General features: G+C 26.9%; 4 protein-coding genes across 4 annotated transcripts; 2 read left to right on the top strand and 2 right to left on the bottom strand.

The window, feature by feature from the left end:
* Window positions 1-152: 152 nt before the first annotated feature.
* Window positions 153-2,195, bottom strand: PCHAS_1004200 (TMEM33 domain-containing protein, putative; the record flags this gene model as incomplete). Its single annotated transcript, XM_016798254.1, has 9 exons — window positions 153-197; window positions 337-401; window positions 486-535; window positions 642-769; window positions 864-906; window positions 1,004-1,145; window positions 1,391-1,508; window positions 1,706-2,022; window positions 2,159-2,195. The coding sequence occupies 9 exons, from the start codon at window positions 2,193-2,195 to the stop codon at window positions 153-155; spliced, it is 945 nt and encodes a 314-aa protein (XP_016655488.1).
* An 891-nt stretch (window positions 2,196-3,086) lies between these two features.
* Window positions 3,087-3,978, top strand: PCHAS_1004100 (conserved Plasmodium protein, unknown function; the record flags this gene model as incomplete). Its single annotated transcript, XM_737483.1, has 3 exons — window positions 3,087-3,371; window positions 3,522-3,721; window positions 3,864-3,978. 3 exons carry the CDS (start codon window positions 3,087-3,089, stop codon window positions 3,976-3,978), a joined length of 600 nt encoding a protein of 199 aa, XP_742576.1.
* Window positions 3,979-4,704: 726 nt separating this feature from the next.
* On the bottom strand, window positions 4,705-13,813 carry PCHAS_1004000 (pre-mRNA-processing-splicing factor 8, putative; the record flags this gene model as incomplete). The annotated part of the gene is made up of 3 exons (XM_016798252.1): window positions 4,705-13,412; window positions 13,535-13,595; window positions 13,766-13,813. The coding sequence occupies 3 exons, from the start codon at window positions 13,811-13,813 to the stop codon at window positions 4,705-4,707; spliced, it is 8,817 nt and encodes a 2,938-aa protein (XP_016655487.1).
* A 3,335-nt stretch (window positions 13,814-17,148) lies between these two features.
* PCHAS_1003900 (6-cysteine protein) lies at window positions 17,149-24,927 on the top strand (the record flags this gene model as incomplete). Its single annotated transcript, XM_738651.2, has 1 exon — window positions 17,149-24,927. The coding sequence occupies one exon, from the start codon at window positions 17,149-17,151 to the stop codon at window positions 24,925-24,927; it is 7,779 nt and encodes a 2,592-aa protein (XP_743744.2).
* Window positions 24,928-25,655: the final 728 nt, after the last annotated feature.

Genomic DNA, 25,655 nt, shown 5'->3' with positions numbered 1-25,655 from the left:
CAATTAAGCAATGCTTCGTATATTTCAAATAATTAATTTTTTTTTAAATTATATATAAGTACTGTATATTCATAAAAAAAAATGAAATATATAACCTCCAAAGGTAACATATTCAAATAGTTATATGGATGAAACAAATATTCCCCATGTCTTCACCTTCTTCTGTATGTTAAGTATGTGGTGAAATAATGGGATATCTGCGAAATTAAAAAATACAGCATCATATATATATAAGAGAAAATGAGTTATATATATAATATATGTTGGTATGGGCATTACGAACTTTATATTATGTTCTAATTAGATAAACTCGTTTGTCATGTTTTTTATATTTACCTTGTCGAATATATTTAAGAATGATCGTGGGACCATAGGATGAGATAAGAATTGTCTAATTATTTCTATAAAAAAAGCAAATATAAATAAATGTATACATATATGGTATAACAAAAATGCATATACGAAAAAGAGAAAAAGTATTATACCTCCATTTTTTGTGTAACAAGCATGAAAATACGAATCTGAGGAATTATATCTGTAAAAAAAAAATAATTAGGTTTTATTTCATTTTGTGTATTATAAAAAATTTATCTAACTTTTTAAAGAATTTATGTCATTTTTTACGTTTTTATAAAACATACTTTAGTTTGAAGAAGTGCAGATACATAAATAAATTTAGTATGCTTGTTCTATTTAAAAATAGACATATAAATATAAATACTAAATTATATATCTCGATGCTAGCTCTCATAGTATAAATGTTTAAAATCTGAAAAAGGGGAGGGAAATAATAATAATGTTAAAAAGGAAAAAATAAGTCAAAGTCTCCAAAAAAAAAATAATCATATGAAAATGTATTTTACTGATTGATCTAAATAGCCCACGAGTTTGTTGATATAATAATTCCTAAAAAAAAATAACAATTTTAAAATAATAAAAATGTGAATTTCTTGTTAAGCAAGGTATGTATTTTTATTTAAAAAACAGCTAACAAGAAGTATACCTTTGTATTTCGGGAGGAAGAGAAGATTTAACTTGTTTATAAATTAAGTATGTATTTATTAAAATGGTTAAAAAAACTGGTAAAAATATTAAAACAGCATCTTTAACAAAAAAAAGGATAAAAGAGTAAGACAAGTATTGGCCTGAATAAAATGGAAAAAGAATTATGAAAATGAATAATTTGATATTCATGAGAAGACGGTATCGCGATAGAAATGCATAAAGACATAGACAATCATCTGAAGAATCGATGCATATATGTCCCTATAATTTGTCAGAAGCTTTCTATATAATAAATACATAATTAATATTATAAAGGGTGCTCTTGTCGACTTTTGCAATAAAGCAATGCTTTTATTTTGAAGAATGCATATTATTAGCGCCATACCTTTTTCACTTGAAAAAAATTGAACCATGGAAAAGTTTTGTTTCTGAGTTTTATAATCCAAATATAGTAAAGCGATAAATGCAAACAAATATGAGAGAGATATATATGTTCCAATTTTCTGAAAAAAAAAAAATTTTTATTTCTTCCTTTATTATACGTCTTTAGGCTATATTTTTATGTAATCGGCATCTATGGTATGAAAATGCAATTTTTAAGGTTCTATGATATTAATGAACCTCTTTTCATGCATGTATAATATAGGTTGACTTTGGAATAGTGGTGTGTATATGCATATTTTTTTTTTCAGAATCTCACCTTATATAAACCTATATTCAGAGCGAGTAACATAAAATAAAATAAGCTTGTACATAAAAGATATGAAAAGTATAAAAGAGTCATTAATGATGATTTTTCATCATAATAATTATAATTGTTTGTGTTAGGATAATAATTAGTTGATTGTTGTGTATTTTCTTTAGTATTATCTTGAAATTTTGTATTTATATCAAAATTTCTATCAATATTTTTCTGAAAATATTTCTTTTTATATTTTTCAATGTTATGTATTGATGGTGAAGGATACAAATTGCTCAGGTACAACTTCCAATTTTTGTCATTAACCCAATCATGGTCTAAAAAAGGATAAAAACAAAAATAAAGTACAATTGAAGTGATAAAAAAAAGGAATGTGAAAAAAACTGGTATGAAACAGAACAAACTTAGCATATGGGCACTATATATTATCTTAATGCTTTTGGACAGAATTACTTAAATATTTTTGCTCGGCGTCTGTTAAATTTTTCATTTTTGATAAATATCTTAGAGTAATATCATATGATTTAAACTTCTGTTTTAAAACAAATTTTAGTTTTAATTATCGTACATATATTTTTATTTAGCATATCTTATGGAAATAATAAATTAGTATACATATGTTATATATATATTTATTTATCCAAATACAATATGGTAAGCCTGAAATATTTATTATAGTTGTTAAGTCCTTAAAACATTCTCCTATGCATATATCTAATTATATGGGAAGAAACTTAAATTCTTGTATTTTTTTAACTTGTTTAAGACCATAAATTTAAAAAGGGAGCAATAATACATACAAATTCTGTATATTAAATCTATTACAAAATTATAGTATTGCCCTTTTTTAAAAATAACTAAAAAATGGAAAATTAATACAATACAATGTATTTGTTTTAAATGATAACACAAATAATATTGTTAATGTATATGCACAATATTTTCTTCTATAGGACTAATTCATATTTTGCCCTTTTAACCAAACATTACGTATAAAAATATACAAATGTATATCAAAAATTGTAAAAAATATGCTAACAATATAAATAAATATATATATTTTTTTTCACAATAATTTATATAACGATGTGGGTATAAATCATGTATATATATTCATATTATATCATATTTCACAGTTAATTATTATTTGGTATAATATAATAATATTTATTTACAACTTTTTTTTTATTACAAACTGATTTGATACATCCTCGTAAATTTTTTGCTTGATTTCTTTGAATAAATAAAACTGCTAAGCCATAATGATTGTTGCTTTAGAATAAAAAATATTATATTTTATAATGAAATTTTTTTTTTAAGTATTTAATTTTTTTTGAAATATTTTTGGTATATAGAAAACAAATAAATTTTATTATCACAAATGAACGAAAAAATTATTAAGGACAAATTACGGGTTTCTATAAACCATCTAAATAATCGAAAGCTAACATTCAACTTGAAAACATTTCCTATAAATAAAACAATATGTGAAATATTTAACATTTATACAAAGGTATTGAAGGAAAAGTTAAAAACTGCAATAAATGAATTAAAAATCCGGAAAACAAATTGTGATATCTGCTCAGAGACCATTGATCAAGCTAGCCTTTCACTTTTATATAATGTAGACATAGCCACAACTACATTTTTATTCGAAAAAATAGAGGTATGCAAATGAAGGAACAATAAATAAATATATACATCATGTATACAAAGTTGTATGATGGTTTCATTGGAAAATATGGAGGATTGTGTATATGATAATTTGCATATTTGTTTATTCGATTATTTAATTATTTTTGATTTTTCCCTTTAGGTTTGCTGCTCAAAATGCTATATGATAAGAAATTTTTCCCTTTTTTCAAACGAGTTGTATGAAAATGCAGACCCAAGCGCATTCTTAAATTTTTCCACAATCTATGAGCATTATTACAATGTAAATAACTTAAATAGGGAGCATAAAAATATTTTAATAAATGACATTAACATATTCTTTTCCCTTTCAGTTTTAGCAAAGTAAGATATATATCAGTGCATATAATTATTGCTATTGCATTATTTGTTTTTATATTATTATGCATTTTAATGAATATGCATATATTGAAATAATTAAAAGGTATATTTGCTATACACATTTTTAATTATAAATTTTTTTTAGAAACATACGATGGAAATATAGTACTTCCCATGACACATTAGATGAATTTTTAGATTCATCTATGGAAGGTAGCAATAAATTGGAAAAGATAGAAGTTGATAGTAAAGACATATAGAAGAATCAAATTTTCAACACAAAAAAATCGTTTCATTGTTTTTGAAAACTATAGAATAAAGTAACAATTAATATGGCAACTTGAATTTTTATTCACTCCCATGTCAACATTTTGACAGTTATAAATTTAAATTAATAAACACCTTAAATGTGACATGTGAGCTTCAATTTTTTAGTGATATTTGAATATGCTAAAAAGGGTAAAATATTTTTTTAATTAATATTGGCGTGCTTATATTATATAGAATAAGCACATTTGCTTTAACAGAATGTTCATTATGTTTTTCTATATTTTCATTATTTTTTTGTTTCGTATTTATGAGAAGAGTGTCTGATCCGTGCAAGGAAGTACACTATCGTTTTTTCTCCATTTATTCTAGATATTATTTGTGTATTATTTTGGAATAAAATTTTTTCAATTATTAATAAAAAATAAATAACTGTTGTTAATTAAAATTATTAATTGCAATTTGCAAAGAAAAAAATATATACTTATAGTTAAAATAAAGAATGAATAAAAAAAATTAACTAAAGTTAAAACGTACATTATTGTGTGCACAAAAAAGGATTTAAAATTAAGGGATCTTTAGTAAAAAGTATTTAAAGTTTGAAGCATTATTATAGTAACACATACATGCCTCTATGTGTGTATTATTTTTTCTACATATGTATATGTTAATTTCTTTACTTGAATATGCATTTCTTATTTTGGATTATATTAATAAAATCAAATAAAGGATGTCTCAACATCAGCTGCATCCCCTTCTTGTTGCTCAAGCAAAGAGAATTGCAAGAAATGGTTTGGTCTATGTATATCTGCATAAAAGGGTTGTGGCATATCAAGCTGAGCTGCGTATTTGTGATTATTGTTAAATTTAATTCCCATAAGGTTATAATTCCATATATTATCATCAGGTACTAAAAAGAATCCAACAAATACATTTGACAATAAAATTTGAACTTGTTCATATAGGTTAGCAATATTTGGATATGAGTATAATTCTGCTGAATTTTTTTTGCTTTTTGCATATGAATATCCTTCTTCAGTTAATTTGTAGGCATTGATAGTACAACTACCAGGAGTAAATGAACACGTAAGTATAATTGTTTTATTTTTATCCCATACTTTTGATGGATCAACAGAATTGTCATCATTATTTGCATTTCCGTCCATATCGTCATCTGAATAATTTTCTTTTGATTGATCCGATTGTTTTTTTTTCATTTTAAATTCTTGAAAAAATGATAAATGTGAGACCATATCATATGTAGTCAAATGATTACTAGTGTTTGAGCAATTAGTAGTTTCTGTATGAATCCAGCCAAGTAATTCTAGATTTTCTATATATTTATTAGTAGGTATATAATTGGATAATGTCACAGATTGATAATTTCCTATTTGGGGTGGGATAAGTATACATTTAATTTCTTTAACATATGAATTATCTGGTGGAGATGAACCATATAAGAATCCACCAATTTGAATCTTTAAATCGGATATACAAATAAATTTTTCTAATAAATTTTTTGCTATAACATATGTATAATCGTTTATTGAGCTGATAGTAGTGTTTTTCATTGATCCAGAACTTAGAGGATCTTGTTTTGAACTAATTGCAGTAGAAGCATTATTTACGTATATATTTTTTGTTCTAAATAATAAGGAATTATTAGATAAGTACCTAATTTTCCAATCAGTTTTTGTTGTAAAGGTTTGTTGTTCATGGGGTGATAATGTTGACACAATAATTTCTGTTCCATGTTTAGTAGTAGTTTTCGATGTAGTGACTTTCATTTGTTGTTCTATATTATCTAGATTAGTTTTTTCTAATTCGGCTATTTGTTGTCTTTGTATAGATGGTGGAGTAATTTCCATACCTAGTAAAATATCTCTGATTTCATTTTGTGTTAACGAAGCAATGTGAACATTATTTCTTTTTGCATAATCATTTAGGATTAAATCTTTTAATTGTACTTCTAAATTAATCCATTGGTTGTTGTTAAATGATGGCCAAATATGATGTGGTTGTGTTATTATATTTTTGTTGGGTTGTAATAATATTTTAGTTTCTTGTGGATTTATATGTAAACTTCTCAAAATTAATATTAATCTACTAAAAGCTGTAAAGGATGATATATTATTTAACCAATCATCATATAAATTAAATAACAGCATTTGTGGTTGTGTAGCTTTTAATATTAGGTCTCCAATTTTATTCAATTTTAATAATGCTTGAAATGGTAAGTTAAGTTCTGTTCCTTTTATTATGATATTTGGAAAATCTAGTAAATGAACTTCTAATGGATCTAACATACCTTTTCTTGTGACGATAATTTGTTTTGGTTGTTCTTCAATGGGTAGTGATCTAATTAAAGAAGCTACTTCTTCTGCAGTTTTCCATTTTGCTAATTGTGATAAACGTTTTTGTCCTATCCACACAGATGTATGAATAATTTTTAAAAATAATTGACCAGTTTTTGGATTTAATATAAATATAGCACCATTAATTGGTTTAGTAGTTAAATTTCCTTCAAATGTTTTATGAATTGTAACTCTATATACATTTGTATCATCGACAAACCAAATAGTTTGTGAAGAAAATAGTTCATTATAATTTTGTGTATTTAAATATGGTTCAGTAGGTTCAGAAGAATATAATTGTAGTCCTTTTCGTATTCTTTCTCTTAATACGTATAAAGATGGATTAGATTGTATAACTTTTTGTAAGGTTTTTTGCATTAGTGGCTTTAAATTATTAAACCAATTTCCATATGCTGAATATAAATTATATGCTAAGTCGACACCAATTAATACTCCAGTTAGGCATGGATATATAGACAAATTATCTGTAGTATAATCTAAAAATTTAGCTCTACTATATCTTTCAATATCATGCGAATCAAAATCTCCCCATCTAAGTTGTATATCTATCCAATACTGATTAGAAGTGTATGGATAATTAGCAAAAGAATTAAAGTTAGTACCTTTAATCTCAGGATTATTGGCAAAAATGTTATCTTCATCAGATAATAGAGATGGTTTTGATATACCCCATTTATAATTAGCAAAAAGTAATATATCTGCACATGAACTATTCATTTTATATGATTTTCTTGGATGGATAGTTTCTTTTTGAACAGTTTCAATATCTAATAAATCACAATTTAAATCGAATACTTGGCATAAATCCATAACTAGCGATTCATGTATTTTTTGCCATAAATGTGCTCTAAATATTTGTATCAAAGAAATTTTAAGAGTTGGTATTTTTCCATGCATAAATATACCAGTTAAATCTAATTGGACTTGAAAACCAACATATACATTTGCTCTATTTATTGTTGGAGACCACCAAAGTGTAAATCGTCTGTTTGGTATTTGATTTAAACCACTTCTTTGAGCATTTGTTAATTTTTTATATTTCATAGATTCTTCAAAACCACTAGCTTTTTCCCAAAATAATCCTTCCCAAGTTGGAAAAAATGTTCCTTTAAATAATGTATGTTCTAATATTCCTTCAACTCCTCCTAATGCTTGTATCATGTCTGTTCTATAATTACTTAAGTTCCATAATTTTCCATCATGCCTTTGATTAGTCCACCAAAAGGGATTACTTTTGATAATTTGATATTGTTTAAATAATTGCCTTATTCTCCAGCCTTTATCATATGCTAAGGTATGCCTATCTTTTTGGAAAAGTGTATTAATTCTTGGAATACCTTTATCCCATGAATCTTCTAAATCTTCTAAAGTTATTTTTTTATTTTGATTATGACATTCACTTCTTTTTAATGCGTATTCACACCATACTCTTTGACTTTCTAAAAATTCACTTTCCCAAGTTGATATATATCTATATAAGTTAGGTATTAATTGATCTTCTTCATGTGATAAACCTGCTCTGAAATGTGTAATTCTTCCATTATCTGTTTGTTTCATATATCTTAAATCTGATTCAGGTATTAAAATATGACCCATAGATAACATTCCTAATCCTCCTAATTCTTTAGGTGTATAAAAAACAACAGGAGGAAATCTAGAAGGCATTTTAGAATTTAAACCAATTTTGATACGTGTTTGTATCTTATTTTCACATTTTACTAATAAATCTAATAATTCTTCTGTATCTAAAACAGCTTCTCTAAAATATGTCATTAAACCTATTAGTGATGTATTCCATTTGTTAGCAATTTTAGTAAATGTTGTACTTCCTGATGACATTAAAATTTGTCTTATCTTATTTTCAAATCGTTTCATACTTTTTTCTGACACTTTTAAATATGCTTCTGCTGTGATTTCTTTTGTGACTTCATTTTGCAATTTCCAGGTTCCTTCTTTGGTTCCAGAAGAAATTACAACATTCTTTTCATATGCATTTGATGCTTCAGTGTTTGATGCATTTGCTCCTGAATTTCCTTTTCCGGAATAGTCATTTATGTATGATGTATACATGTTTATTCCATAACTTAGTTGCCTAATTTTTGGAAGTATACGTACCTCAAACCCAGCAATTGAAAAAAGCAAATTAGGATTATCTTTAGAGTATACACTAACAAATGTGTTATAGTGATCCCAATCCAATGAAGTTAACGATCGTGGTATTCTATTTTGTATTTCCCAAAAGGTGGCTCTACCTAAATTAACATCATGTTTCATTTTTCGCATTCTACAATCTCTTGGCCAACATGCTTTATTATTATAGCCCACAACATTTTCATTATTTGGGTCAGGGTTTTCTGTTAAGAATTTTTGAATTAAATCTTTTGATTCATCATTATTAAACTTAAAAAGTATCCATATTTTATCGACATATCTGCAGTATAATCTAATTGGATGCCTAGTTTCGATATTCACATTTTGAAAGCTTAAGAATTGATTAACGTCATTATATGGGCCTGCTATATCATATGCTCTAGTAAGACCTAAAATTAATAGATCAATTATTATAGCATAATATTGAAAAACAAATGAAGAAAATTGTAAACCCCTTATTATACCAAATGAATTAATATGATTCATATCTTTAAATGTAATATTAGTGTTATTTTTTGCTGTAATATAATCTGCTATATTATGGTCAACAATTAGTCGAAGTAGCCTATTTAATAATGTTAAATCGATTTTTTCATAAATTTTACTAAATTGCGTTTGTAACATAACAACGCATTCATTATTTTTGGTTTCCCAAATATTATGAAGATTATTTATTCCTTGACACATTTTATAAACCAATAATGGTTGTGGTTCACTATCAGAAGGCTTAACCCAATTTGGAAATAAATTTCGCAAATCTCCTTCATACCATAAATATTGATCTAAATATGCATCTGTTATTTTTTCTAAAGGATCTACTTCATATACTGGCACTAGATGGGTATAAAGATCTAAAAATGTTATTGATATTTCTTTAAAAGCCCGTTGGGTTAATAAATGTCTTTTTATACGTGATAATGTTTCATAGGGATTATCATATGCCTGCTCGATAAAACCCAACTCTTCTCTTTGTGATTGATTTAATCTATTTTTTACTGTAAAAGTTTCTTTTAATTTTTCTAATGCCAGAATTAGCAATTTTGTATCATGTTTATAATTCAATGGGGGGAAAGGAATATGCGTAAATTTCCTCGATTCAAACCAATGTATTGCAGTAGTATATAAAGCTACAGCTTCTTCTCCAGAAACATATGGCCCATCTTTTAAATATTCATGTTGTCTTTCTTGTTCAGCTTTTAACCACAATCTGGTCAATCTTCCTAAATTTTTTTTACATACTGTTTTATCGACAGTTGCACCTCTTTTTATTCTTTCTCTATTATAATATGTAGCGTTAATCCACCAATCCGATTTTAATTTGATATATCTGATAATAATATTTTCAACAGGTAATGGAAGTCCTACTACTCTCCATGGTATATTAGCTTTCCAACACCTCCATGCTTCACTTAAATGTTGTAGAATTAATCTAGCTTTACCTTTATTATTTTTTAAACCCGCAGGTATCATATCAATGATATCATGCATAACTGCTGCTCTTAGTTCTAAATCGAAATGACTTTCAACTCTTTGTTTTGTAACAGTTTTTGCAATACCTTTAGAAACTCTTCCTTCAAATTGTCTAGCTAATAAATTGGATAACCATCTTTCTAATAATGGAATAACACCTCTTAAAAAAAATATCCATACTCTCCATAAAGGTGCCCATAAACCACAACCTGGACCTTTTCCAACTGATCCGGTATTAAATCTATAATAAATTAAATGCTTTAAATCTTTGCACATTCTTACTTGTCTCATTAATCGATATTTATATCTATACATACCAGTTAATTGACCAACATGTGCAAATATATATTGTAGCCCATCTGCTAATTGATATGCGTCTATATTACCTAATCGATATTGCACATGTGAATCAACAATCGATTTAGTTAATCTTAATATTTCTCTACATAAATGAAAGGCATTTCCAAAACGTGATTTTTTCCTTTCTTTTGTAGTCAATGTTTTAACAGGCTTTAAATTGAAATTATAATCTAAATGTAAATAATTTAAATTTTTTCTATGTATTAATAAGTTTAACATATTATATCCTTGCCTACAAACTTGTAAACCAATTTCTACCCAATCCATTTCAGTACATTGGAAAAATTTTGTACTTTTAAATATTTTGAATAAATACTTCTTTTTCATACTTTTAGGTTTTTTAGAATGAAGATGGTTTAATACCCAGCATTTCAAAAGTTTTTGATAAGATACTCGAACTTTTACAGGATAATTTGTAGATATATGTTCTTTGAACCATTGTTGAACTAGTGGAATATCAATACCTCTTCTAGTATAACCACATTTTTTATTAAAAGGATAAGGTGCGTGATACAATTGAATACCATTGATTGTTCTTTCAGTGTATAATGGGTAGTTATGCAAAAGTGGTAGCATTCCACATTCTACGTTTTTAACTACCAACTTCATTTTCTTATTCGTCACAATTGTAGTATTTCCTTCGCTGTTACTTCGACTACTTTCTTCTCTTTCATCCTCATCATTATCATAATCTTTGTATGGGTTTTTTCTTTTTTTACTATTCTTATCATCATTTCGTTTTCTGTTTCTTTTTCGGCTTTTTCTCTCGCTATCACTTTTCTCTGAATTGCTATCAGAAGAATAGCTGTCCTCATATTTATCCTTCTTTCCTTTGGATTTTCCAGTTTTATCATTTTTAGAATGGCGTTTGTTTCTTCTACTTTGACTACTACTATTACTACTGGTTTCCATTCTGTCAGAATATGAATCATCACTGTGATTTCCTCGATCCTTTCTGTGCCCCTTTTTCGTGTATTTATCATTATCACTAGTATGTTTTTTTTTTTTTTTTCTAGCCATTTTCTCGTTATCCGTACTAGAACCTGTACTTTTTTTATTATTATCGTCAGTAGTGTTAGCCGCATCAATAGCTTCATTATTTTCGTAAGATTCCTCGTAAAAGAATTTTCTTCTTGTATATTTCAAAGAAAACTTTTCAAAGTGTGGATTATCCTTTGCCATTTTACTTACCTTTCTAATTTTATAAGAAGGGATGGGATTAATTATAAGGTCAAAGTAAAAAGGAGGCAAATCGATATCCTCTAATTTGATATATACGCACATAGGTGAATGATATTTACTTACAGCAATTTTTCTTGGTCTATTGTTATATAAATATGGAAATGCAATTTTATATTCTGTTCTAATTTGTTGCCTAATAATAATTTTATTTATATCATTAAATTCATTCCAATCTTCATCATCTTCATATATATCTCTGTATAAGGGTTCGAATTTCGGACCCCCTGGGATTGCCATATTTAAAGCTTTAGCAGTATAAAATGATTTTAAGTTAAATAAATAAAAATAATTATCATCTTGAAAATCACTAAATAATTGATTTCCTAATCTGTATAATACCCCCATTTGCTCTAATGATAATTTATATTTTTTATAACTAGTACCATTAATATGAGTTTTATCATATAATAATGGTTTTGAATCATAAAACCAATCTATAACACTTTTATCTTCATCTTTATCTAATTTCATTTGTATACATTCTAATGGTTCTATATCTAAAATATTATCTGCATAGTCTAATGGTGGTTCTTCATCATCAAATGGTGGGAACCGCATTCTTTTAAAATGTTTTCTATCTCTTTTTTCTCTTCTCATCATAATCCACATAGTACCCCATTGGGCAATATATAACGGGTCTATAACAACAAAAGTTTCATTTACAAATGTTATAGCTCCTGTTATATGATAAATAACTTTTGTATTTTTAATTTGTTCCCATGGCATTGGTATATTTTCTAATAACTTAAAAACTGCATGGGGTATATATTTAAGGGCACCTAAATATACTCTTTTATCATATCTATATTTTTTATTACTCATATCACCATGTTCTTTTATTATTTTTCTTAAATGCTCACAAGGCATTTCTTCTTTTTCTTCAACAACACCATACTTTTTTTTTTTAGAATATTTTTTACTGTTTAGCATTCTCCATCTTCTTGCCTTTTCTTTAATTATGGAAAATTCTTGGGTTCCATATAAAGATTCGTCTGCTATATGATGTCCTTTCCCTCCTCCTACAATATTACTCTTAAATGAGTAGTGATCATCGTAATTTTCACCATCAATATTCTGATAATTCAGTTTTCCCTTTCCCCTTTTTTTGCCCGTTTGATTATCATCTTCCCCCTCTTCGCCATCATTATTGTCTTGATTCGCATCGTCACCGTCCGCATTATTACTAAATGGATAAAATCCTTGTTCTTGTTGATTAGCATCCATATTAGGATTTTGTATATTGTTGGGCCCCATACCGCTTTCATTTTCGTTATTGCCCATTTTCATATAGCCAGGCATATATGGAACATTTGGAGGTATAAAAAATGGAGGATTATTTAATCCTGGTGCTCCAAAATTATTAATATTTCCCGGGCCCCCTTGTATGTATGGAGGTCTATTATTAATTGGGGCTCCACCTTCCATGCCTTGACCATACATATTTTGATTGTTCATATAATTCGCATTTTTCATTTGATTATTTTTCATCATAAATGGAGGTGGTGGAAAATTCATCATATTGGGCGGAAGAAAGTGGTTCATATTTGGAGGCATCATATAATTCATTGGGGGCATCATAAGTGGCATGTTATGCATATTAGGGGGCATGCCTGGGATATTTGGAGGCAGCATTCCGGGAATGTTCGGAGGTACCATACCAGGGGCGTTCGGTGGTGGTAACCCAGGCATAGGAGGTGGTATGTTAGGAAATGCATGGGGTAAGTTTGGCTCATTTATTGGAACATTACGATGGACTGAATTAATATTATTAATATTTGTATCACCAGAATCTGCATTTTGGGAGATATTTTGTAAGTTTTGTTCCGAACCTGAAGAAATTGTAAAAATTATTCATTATTTATTATGCACATTAGTATTTACTATTTTATGTAACAATCATTGAGGTAACTTTCACAATTAAAAGTATAGCTTTTTGTTTTCTCATTTGTACCATTTTCGGCGTCTTCTTGTTCTTCATATTGTTGGTTTACATTTTCAGGATTATCATTTGTCTGAGAACGAAGAAAAATAATTTATTTATTAAGGATATGCAGAATTTTAGAGTAATATATTTGACAAAACATATATATATTCCTATTTTTTATAAAAATAGAAGTATGAAATGAGTATTGTAATATGTATGTGCACATATGTATTCGTGTGGCATTCTTTATAAACTTACATCACTCTTGTTATCTTCTGAGATTTGATCGAATTCATTGTCGCTCATTTTAAATCGGAAAAATCGCAGTAGCAGATATCTTTACATACGAATATATATACATATATATGTATATATTCGTACGAATATAAACTTACGTTTCTAAGTATTTCATATAGCTATTCACAAATATATGTGATATGCATATTGACAACAATGATTTATTTTGTTTTATTATGTTGTGTATCCTCGTATACAGTATACTTTAAAAAAGCGCTTTTAAAACTATTCGTCATTTAATATATCCAAACATTTGGAAGGAAATATAAATATGTATCTTCGTTTTATATCTTTTTTTTCTGTTCCTCAGTGTAATGATAATTTCATGACGATTATATGGTATGAAGTATAAATATTGTATACATATTATATAAGCGTATATTTGTACTTATAAACATATGTATAGCATGTTTGATGAAAGAAACAAATTATATATAAGTAATTGCTTTCACGAAATTAATTTAATATAAAAACTAATTAAAAAAAATAATAATAAAATAAATGTACATATATATTATTATATATATAATTACATTAATAATTATTCTTAGCAACATACAAAATAATAATATATAATTTTTTATGTGTCATATTATATAATGTTATTGCCAAAATGTAAGAGAAAAGTCATATATAATATTTGGCTGATTTTTATGTGCATATGCATATATATAATTTAATATATGCAATTTTTTTACTTGATATTAAAATGAATGTATATAAGAAACACCATTGATCGTAATTTTTAAAAAAAGTTGTTTTCCTTTTTTATGCATTGATTAAATTTTATGATTTAAAAAAGCATACTTTTAGTTTAAAATACATAAAATTAAAAAAAATATTATTGAAAAGGCTAATACTCTCGTAGAACTAAGATATGCTATATGCATAGTATTGTTGGATATTTTTCTTTTTATTATATTTATTTGTTTTTATTCAAAATACTTTAGCATAAAATATCATAGAATAACGCTTTAATTTTTCTTATGATAAAAAATGCATATATTTAAGAAAAAAAGGAAATTGTGTTTATTCACAATTTTTCTTTTCCATTAACCCATACCAACAAGTCCATTTTTTTTAGTTCCATCAATTCCTGTAATAGATTTCACTAAAAATGGAATACTGCTGTAATGTTAACAATAATAAAAGGTATATTGTTATAATAATATATGGAAAAACTGCGATGAAAAATAATTAAGCTAATTAAATCGTGTAACATGTATCAATATGTCCGCAACCGGTTAAACAAAAAAGTATAATATCTATCATTCATGGAATTGCTAATAGAATAATATTATCCTAATAACTTAGAAATACTACTAATTATATTTTTTAAGTAATACGACTGTATTGAAACTTGGTTCTTATGCTTATATTAATTGCATACAATTCTTATGTAAACTGCGATTCATTCTTAGCAACAAACAAACATAAATACACATAGTATAACAAAAAAGAGTTACATAAAATAAATAAAATATGTATATCATATATTTTTTATAAAATTCATATGAAATCGTTATAAAATTTTAATAACCATCAGTATTTCTTTGAATTATTTTGAATAAAAATGATTGTCTTTGTCCTTGTGTGCATATAGCATCGTTTGATTTTATATATAAATTTAACATAAATTAAGCAAGCACATATATACATATAGGTACACGTCTTATAGTTATTCTATAAATTGTAATTACATAATTATAATTGCTTATTCTTGAAATGCTGGTATTTTTTACGTTAAAAAAATATTATGAAAAAAAGTATGTGTATATATATTGTGTAATTTTATTCTATTTTGGGGGCATGTAAAAATTCATGGCATTATATTTTATATAATTTATACTATTGTACATTATTTTATTTATTTTTTAAGGATTTTCAAATTTTGTATTTTATTTTATTATGATATGCATATATAAATGGTTAAATAGTTTTCACAAAAATGATGTTATCAATTTATTAAGCCATGCAACAATATAAAAAATGTTCAAAATAAAACGATCTTATAATTATTCTTAAACATCAGAAAATGGAATATACACATTAAAAATGTGCATATCCTTTAAGTGCTCATTAGCATATATCATTTTTTGTATGATCTTTAAACCTTGAACTACAAATTTGAGTGTATGCATATATAAATTTTTAAAGATGCAACAGTGTTGTATATATTATTCGAAGATAATATGATTTATGTAAAAAAATAATGTAAACAAAACTATAGGAATAAACTAATTTTGAATCATTTATTTGCTTAAAAATTAACCACATTATACTTAATAAATATAAAATAAAAATATAGCCACATCCATTCTATACTATTTATTGCTGCATCGACATTCGCCACAAAATATTTCATAGAGTTGTATTACGTCAAAAGTGTATAAAAGTATAAAATAGAATAACATAAAATGGATAATAGTGGTGAAACTAAAAATAACAAAATTAAAGGTGGCTAAATAAAATAAAAACACAATATAAAGGATCATGGCATTTTTTTTTAAATATTCTTTATGAAAAACGATTAGAACATTTAAAAATGATGCACATTATTCTTTAATTATACAATATAGTTAAAATGAAACGAATAAAAACACGATTATTCAATATGTAGATTAATAATATATATGCATGTAAGTGTGTATATACTTCATTGCCAAATTGCTTAGGCATATGTAGCATATATGTTTTTTAATGGTTCTTTAAAATCATACAACTGTAGTCCCTAATAAATTAATGCAGTTGCAATCGAAAAAGGGCATATGATATCGTATCGATTTAGCCATTTAGGTATTGATCTATTATCGATCTATGATCGATCTACATGTGAAGAATGTTGGTACAATTTAAAAACAGTTTTATAATGGTTTATGAATTATTTAGATCATATATCGCTTAAACACAAAATAAAACAAATCATTTATTTTTTGATATTCGATAAAATGTGCAAAAATATTTGCATGTATGTATTCTATTATCGTTGGTTTTTTTTGCACCACCTTTTTTTTTAATTTATAATGTTTTTCACCACAAAGAAACTATGTATAAAAAACACACTAAAAATATATAATTAAATTAAAAAATAATAATAAAGAAAATAAAAAATAAAAAATAAAAAGCATATGTATTATATATGTATGTTTTCAGTTCAGATTAAGAACAAAAAAATACAGATAGTTAAGCATTTAGTTGTTACGTTAATTCATGCCAATACCAAAAATATATATGTGCCTACACATGATACATATAAGTAGATACATATAAATATATCGAAATAGTATTTTACTTCTTGAATTTTTTATTTCTATTATAGTCATTTATTTATTTACACATAAAAAATGAAAGATCATATAAAAAATCTATGTTTTCGGAAAACTCTACTCATTACTCTACTGTTGGTTGTATTAAAATACACAAAATATGATTATTTAGAAAAAGAGAATGGTGAAAAACCAAAATACAACAGCGATATATCGCCACCAAGTTTAATAAGAACATATTTTGATGTATATGTCAATAGGAAAAATAAGGGCGTAAAGGAATTGAAGAAATTATTGAAAAATGTTATGATTTCTAATGATTATCTTTGCACAGTGAAAAAGGTGGACATAAATGTTTACAATAAAATTTGTGGTAATAAGGTGAGTAAAATTATATTGAACAACGAAAAGAAATATGGGGAAATCGATTTAAAAAAAAAGTGCATTAGCACTAGGTCTTCATCGTGCACATTTGGTGAAGAAAAAAAAAGGGAAAAATTATTCACAGATTATGAAAAAAGAAATTTATATAAAAATAACAGTCTCCTTGAGGATATTGACGCAAATGGAAACACAAATAAAAACTTTCTTTTTGAACTATTTGATATAATTGCAAAAATTAAGAAAATTATAATAGATGCATCTAACAAAATTATTTCCATGTGTCTATTTAATACAGGTAATCACGAAAAAAACTTATTCTGCATAAAAAATAATAAGGATTATGATGAATTGCATAATTCTAATTTTTATAATTATTATGAAAATCCAAATGTAAATGCATACAATATTAATAAAGAATTGTATGAATATAGTGAGGAATATGCTAATAAATATTTATATTCTTTTATAGACATATCATCTGATGATTTAAATATTCATTTTTATCAAAAAGCCATTCAAGGAGAAGATGAGAATATAGCGCCCGGAATTTTTAAGAATAAAAATGTGCATAATTCATCTAAGGATAAAAAATATGATAGCCATAGTAAGATGGACGATGGTAATAAATCGAATTGGGGGGTTTCAAATGACAACACCGAAAAATATATATTTGAAACCGAAACAAATAGAAACATAAATTTTAAAACGGGGCAATTTTTAAAAGTATTAAGTGACTATTTTGGGGAAAAAAGTGAAAAATGGAATGAAAGCAAAATAAACCATTCAAACAAACTGCATAAAAAAAATGACGAAATGATACATAGGTTGATAGGAAGAGTTTTGGCAGAACATGAATATGAAAATTTAAGTTTAGCTCCAGATGGAGAAAGAGAAAGAGAAAGAGGACGAGAAAGAGAGCGGGAAAGAGAGCGGGAAAATGAAAGGAGAACAGAAGTACACTGGGAAAAAAAAAGCGATAAAAATAAAGATAAATATCGTGACGGGGAAGAAAAATTTGTGCTTATTATTAGAGAGCAAAATGGAAATCCTAGAAGTGATAGTTCCGATAGGGGTAATGGACTTACTGTATTAGAGTTTAGTCACCTGCCGCCAAAAAAAAGGAGAAGAACATGCACAATTTTAGCGGAAAATGAATCAGAAAATTTGAGCAAAGCTAATAATAATAATAATAATGATAGTAAACCTAGTGATAATAAAAATAATTCTTCTGACGAAAGCAGTGATAAATCAAAAGACTATAGTCCTGCTTCCCCTACGCCGGATGATATAACAAGAGGTAAAACGAATAGACTTCCTACAATAATAGAAGGAAAAGAACTTGAAAATGAGAGGATTGGTAATAAAAATAATTCTTCTGACGAAATCAGTGATAAATCAAAATATTATAGTCCTGCTTCCCCTACTCCGGGTGATACAGCAGAAAACAAAACTAATAGACCTTCTATAATAATAGAAGGAAAAGAACACGAACATACGAGTAGTGATAATAAAAATAATTCTTCTGATGAAAGCAGTGATAAATCAAAAGACTATAGTCCTGCTTCCCCTACTCCAGGTGATACACCAGAAGGTAAAATTGAAAGGCCTTGTAGGTTAATTGCAGAAAAAGAATCTGAAGATAAAAGTAGTGATAGTAAAACAAATTCTTCTGATAATAATAATAATGATGAATCAAAATATGACAATCCCGCTTCTCCACCCCCAAGTGATGCATCAAAAGATAAAATTGAAAGGCCTTCTAGATTAATCGCAGAAAAAGAATCTGAAGATAAAAGTGAAGATAAAAGCGAAAATAAGAGTGAAAACGAAAGCAAAAATAAGAGCGATGATGGTTCAAAAGAATATGATCCTGCTTCTCCCCCCGCAGAAGATATACCAGAAGGTAAAATTGAAAGGCCTTCTAGGTTAATCGCAGAAAAAGAATCTGAAGATAAAAGCAGTGATAGTAAAACTAATTCTTCTGATAATAAGAACAACGATGGTTCAAAATATGAAAATCCAGCTTCTCCTCCCCCAAGTGATATACCAGAAGGTAAAATTGAAAGACCTTCGAGATTAATAGCAGAAAAAGAATCTGAAGATAAAAGCAGTGATAGTAAAACTAATTCTTCTGATAATAAGAACAACGATGGTTCAAAATATGAAAATCCAGCTTCTCCTCCCCCAAGTGATATACCAGAAGGTAAAATTGAAAGGCCTTCTAGGTTAATCGCAGAAAAGGAGTCTGAAGATAAGAGTGAAAATAAGAGTGAAGACAAAAGTGAAAATAAGAACGAAGATGGTTCAAAAGAATATGATCCTGCTTCTCCCCCCGCAGAAGATATACCAGAAGGTAAAATTGAAAGACCTTCGAGATTAATTGCAGAAAAAGAATCTGAAGATAAAACTAGTGATAGTAAAACAAATTCTTCTGATAATAATAATAATGATGAATCAAAATATGACAATCCCGCTTCTCCACCCCCAAGTGATATACCAGAAGGTAAAATTGAAAGACCTTCTAGGTTAATTGCAGAAAAGGAGTCTCAAGATAAAAATGAAGATAAGAGCGAAAATAAGAATGACGATGGATCAAAATATGACAACCCCGCTTCTCCACCCCCAAGTGATATACCAGAAGGTAAAATTGAAAGGCCTTCGAGATTAATAGCAGAAAAAGAATCTGAAGATAAAAATAGTGATAGTAAAACAAATTCTTCTGATAATAATGATGATTCAAAATATGACAACCCTGCTTCTCCACCCCCAAGTGATATACCAGAAGGTAAAATTGAAAGATCTTCTAGGTTAATTGCAGAAAAAGAATCTGAAGATAAAAGTGAAAATAAGAGTGAAGATAAAAGCGAAAATAAGAACAATGATGAATCAAAAGGTGAAAATCCATCTTCTCCGCCCGCAGAAGATATACCAGAAGGTAAAATTGAAAGACCTTCAAGATTAATTGCAGAAAAAGAATCTGAAGATAAGAGTGAAAATAAGAGCGAAGATAAGAGTGAAGATAAAAATGAAAATAAGAGTGAAGAAAAAAGCGAAAATAAGAACGATGATGGTTCAAAAGAATATGATCCTGCTTCCCCTACTCCGTGTGATATACCAGAAGGTAAAATTGAAAGACCTTCTAGGTTAATCGCAGAAAAAGAATCTGAAGATAAGAGTGAAGAAAAGAGCGAAAATAAGAATGACGATGGATCAAAATATGACAACCCCGCTTCTCCACCCCCAAGTGATACATCAAAAGGTAAAATTGAAAGATCTTCTAGGTTAATTGCAGAAAAGGAGTCTGAAGATAAGAGTGAAGATAAGAGCGAAAATAAGAGTGAAAATAAGAATAATGATGGTTCAAAAGAATATGATCCTGCTTCTCCCCCCGCAGAAGATATACCAGAAGGTAAAATTGAAAGACCTTCTAGGTTAATTGCAGAAAAGGAGTCTGAAGATAAAAATGAAGATAAGAGCGAAAATAAGAGTGAAAATAAGAATAATGATGGTTCAAAAGAATATGATCCTGCTTCTCCTCCCGCAGAAGATATACCAGAAGGTAAAATTGAAAGACCTTCTAGGTTAATTGCAGAAAAGGAGTCTGAAGATAAGAGTGAAGATAAGAGCGAAAATAAGAACGACGATGATTCAAAATATGATAATCCTGCTTCTCCACCCCCAAGTGATATACCAGAAGGTAAAATTGAAAGACCTTCTAGGTTAATTGCAGAAAAAGAGTCTGAATATAAGAGTGAAGATAAAAGTAGTGATAGTAAAAATAATTCTTCTGATGATAATAATAATACTGATGATTCAAAATATGACAATCCCGCTTCTCCACCCCCAAGTGATATACCAGAAGGTAAAATTGAAAGGCCTTCGAGATTAATTGCAGAAAAAGAATCTGAAGATAAAAATAGTGATAGTAAAACTAATTCTTCTGATGATAATAATAATACTGATGATTCGAAATATGACAATCCAGCTTCTCCACCCCCAAGTGATATACCAGAAGGTAAAATTGAAAGACCTTCTAGGTTAATTGCAGAAAAAGAATCTGAAGATAAAAATAGTGATAGTAAAACTAATTCTTCTGATAATAATGATGATTCAAAATATGACAACCCTGCTTCTCTACCCCCAAGTGATATACCAGAAGGTAAAATTGAAAGACCTTCTAGGTTAATCGCAGAAAAGGAGTCTGAATATAAGAGTGAAGATAAAAGTAGTGATAGTAAAACAAATTCTTCTGATAATAATAATAATAATGATGATTCAAAATATGACAATCCCGCTTCTCCACCCCCAAATGATGTATCAAAAGATAAAATTAATAGAAAATCTAGATTAATTGCAGAACAAGAATTGGAAGATAAAGAAAATGTAAAATATATAAAAAAATATAAGCCATATAATCCTCCTAGTAAGGACATTGATATATCAAAATATTATACTCCTAATTCTCCATCCCCAAGTGATACACCAGAAGATAAAATTAAAAGGCCTTCGAGATTAATTGCAGAAAAGGAATCTGAAGATAAGAGCGAAAATAAAGGGGAAAATAATAGTGAAGACAAAAGCGAAAATAAGAATGATGATAAGAGCGAAAATAAGAATGATGATAAAAATGAAAATAAGAACGATGATGGCTCAAAAGAATATGATCCTGCTTCTCCTCCCGCAGAAGATATACCAGAAGGTAAAATTGAAAGACCTTCTAGGTTAATTGCAGAAAAAGAATCTGAAGATAAGAGTGAGGAAAAGAGCGAAAATAAGAGTGAAGAAAAAAGCGAAAATAAGAACAATGATGAATCAAAAGGTGAAAATCCATCTTCTCCACCCGCAGAAGATATACCAGAAGGTAAAATTGAAAGACCTTCGAGATTAATAGCAGAAAAGGAATTTGAATATAAAGATAATGAACAAGGTAAAGAACAAACTCCACAAAAAAATGAAATAAATACAAGCCAAAACGAATCACATAATAACATGATTGTAGAAAATGGGCAAAAAGGGAACGGGAATGAAGAAAAGAAAAGCATGTTCGACAAAATAAAAAAGAAAAAAGAAAAATACAGAAAAAAATATTATGCTTATGACATAATTGAAGCAATGGAAGCTTTGAGTTCGTTATCAGATGAAGAAAGTGATATGAATGATAGTGCAGCTAATCGTGCAAAAACTAGTAGCATTCTAGGAAAATATTTGAGACAACCCAATATTTCTAATAAATATTTAGATATTAATTTATTTTTCGATGAAAAACAATATCGATATAGGAAAGGCAATTATTATTTTATAAATCCATTTCCATATAGTATTATAAAAATGAAAAAAAATGAAGAATTAGATTATTCAGAAAAAATACAATATGATGCTGTCTATTGTTATTCTCTCTCTTTTAATAATAATTCTTCATTAGCATATACAATTGAAAATTCGTTTAGAAATGTAAAACCAATAGAAGAAATAGTACCAGGTACATTAACAGGCTTTAAAAGTGATGACGGATATCAAAAATTGCTTACTCCAATGTTTGTTGAGGATGATATGTTCTTACATTGCGCATTTAATAATGAACCTAATGAGATGGAAAATAGAATAGCATCATTTCCTGTTAAAATATTTTTAAAAAAAAATCTGAACAAAACAAAAGGGTGTTCTTTTCAAATAAATAAGCATGATTCCATATATAAAGAATATGCGGAAAGGGAATCATTTTTGAGTAAAAAAATTATATTGAATGATGAAAATAGCAGTAATGAATGTGATATAACAGCTACAAATGAAATTATTGGGTTTCAATGCGGGCCTCCATACAAACATTATACCAATAGCAGTAATACGAGTTACATGGATAAAATTTTTTTTAATCATGTTAATAATGAAGATATCAAAGCTGGCGAATATTTTAAAGTTGAACCTGCACATTGTTTTGAAGAAGTTAATGAAAATAAGCATATTGAAAATGTTGCCCCAGGTAGTTTCCCTTTCCCAAATTTCGAAATGATAAATGGAGGTTTAAAATCACACCATACAAGATATATAAAGTTAAACATAAGAGATCCAAACACAGTTATATCATGTTATTGTAACTATTATAATAATGGGAAAATAATTTATTCAGGTATAATGACTATAAATGGTAAAAAAAAATTTAATGACCAATCAGATTCGACTTATTCAGCTCAAGACATTAATAAAACAAACGATAATGCAAAACGAACTGGTTATAAAAAAAATAATTCAAATGAAAAAAATAAAATTGATAATATGGAAAATTATAATGATTATAAATATTTTTTAAATTTATTGCCATATTATAATCCATATTTCAAGCTATATAGAAAACGCCCTGAAGATGTTACGAAAAATGATTCCATATATGATAGTAAACATAGCAACAAAAATAATGAAGAATTTTTAAAAAAAATAAAAAATGATTTAGCCAATTTAAAATTCTCGGATAATAATAAATATATTCATGGTACGGATGATAATTTAAGATATAAATACGATAATAGACATCCTAGTTCATACCCAATCAGTGAATATGGTTCAGAAAGTCATTTTGATAGCGAAAGGTTATCTGATTCTTATGGAGATACTTTTATTGATGATTATATAAGTCCACATAGTAGCTCATACTATGGGGAAAATACATATAACTCAGATGACATTTTCTCGAATTATGATGATTTTAATATTGAAAGCGAATATGAAGAACTTGAACCATTGCACGATAATGTAACTTTTCAAGATAATAAATCCTACGAAGATAATACTCAATCTGTTATAGTAATCAATAAATCAAAAAATGTTAATGTTTATATTCCCAAAAATAAAATAAAAAATAAATCGAAATATATAAAAGATAATGAAGATATAGAAGATAAGAAAACGAAAGATGCGCTCCTTAAATATTTATTATTAACATATGAAGAAACCCCAGATAAAAATGAAAAATTGAATACAAAATTAAAATTATTTAAAGAATATTTCCCGTCTTCACCAAAGAATAATACATTTATAGAAGAAAAAGAAAATGATCATACATCAAATAAAATAAAAAGCACAAGTGATATTAAAGAAAAGTCAATAGAACCATTAAATAAGAAGAAAATTAATGGTAAAATAGAAGTATCTGAAAACGACTCTACTTTAGATCATAACAAATCTTATAATCATGATAATGCAAATAGCAACAATCATGAAAGGGGTATTACTGATGGTAAGATTAATGAAAATACACTAATTGTTATTATGAATAAAATTTTACATGAATTGTTTGGATATAATAAATACAATGGCAATAAAGACGATAATCCAAAAAAAGACAAGAAAATACATCAAACTAAACTTAATACAATAGAAAATGAAGAAGAAGAAAATGAAGACGACGAAGAAGAAGACTTAATTGAAAAAACGGACGAATTAACGGAGGATGAAAATATTTCTCACAGAATAAAATAACAAAGAATTACCAAAATTTAAAGAAAAGCATAAAAGAGGTAATACAAAAAAGATAGATATAAGAAAAAGGCCAAACTACATTGGAAATGCATGAGAAAAGGAACAAAATTCAAAGTGAAAAAGAAAAATGAACTATTAATTTGGAAGTATTGAACGTGATAAAAAAAGCAAAGGAGTGGAATCAAAAGAAAATAAGACGGAAAGTCAGAAGAAAGTAATAATTCAAATAAGTATAATAATATAAAATAGCCAAAGATTAGCTATGTAAATAAATATATTATAATAATTATATATTTTTCTATAGTATTATAAATAAAAATGCATGCATATATGTGTATTTGTGTAATTTTATATTCATATTCGAACCATTTACCATGTATGTCTATTTTACTAAAGCTTTCATCATTTAAATTGTAATTGGAAAAGACTGGTATATATTTGAATGAAATTTTAATTACATATTATAAAAAAAACATAATTTTTTATTATAAAAAATTGCATTTATTTTATTAACCTACAAGACACTATTTAACATTAACTTACTCAAAAAATGTAAAAAATAAATTAAAAAAACTTTCTTATTTCATTTTTTTTATTTTTATGATATTTTTACAAGAATATATTTTATTTAAATTTTTAAAAAAATAAATACATAAAATTCAAAAAGTTCATAAATGTTTTTAAAAGAGGATAAAAATAAGAAACACAAAGCATATAATATTTATTTT

This window comes from Plasmodium chabaudi, assembly GCF_900002335.3.
Source record: "Plasmodium chabaudi chabaudi strain AS genome assembly, chromosome: 10".
NCBI lineage: Eukaryota > Apicomplexa > Aconoidasida > Haemosporida > Plasmodiidae > Plasmodium > Plasmodium chabaudi.
The sequence above is the reverse complement of the archived record's forward strand: the minus strand, read 5'-3'. Positions and strand labels throughout refer to the sequence as shown.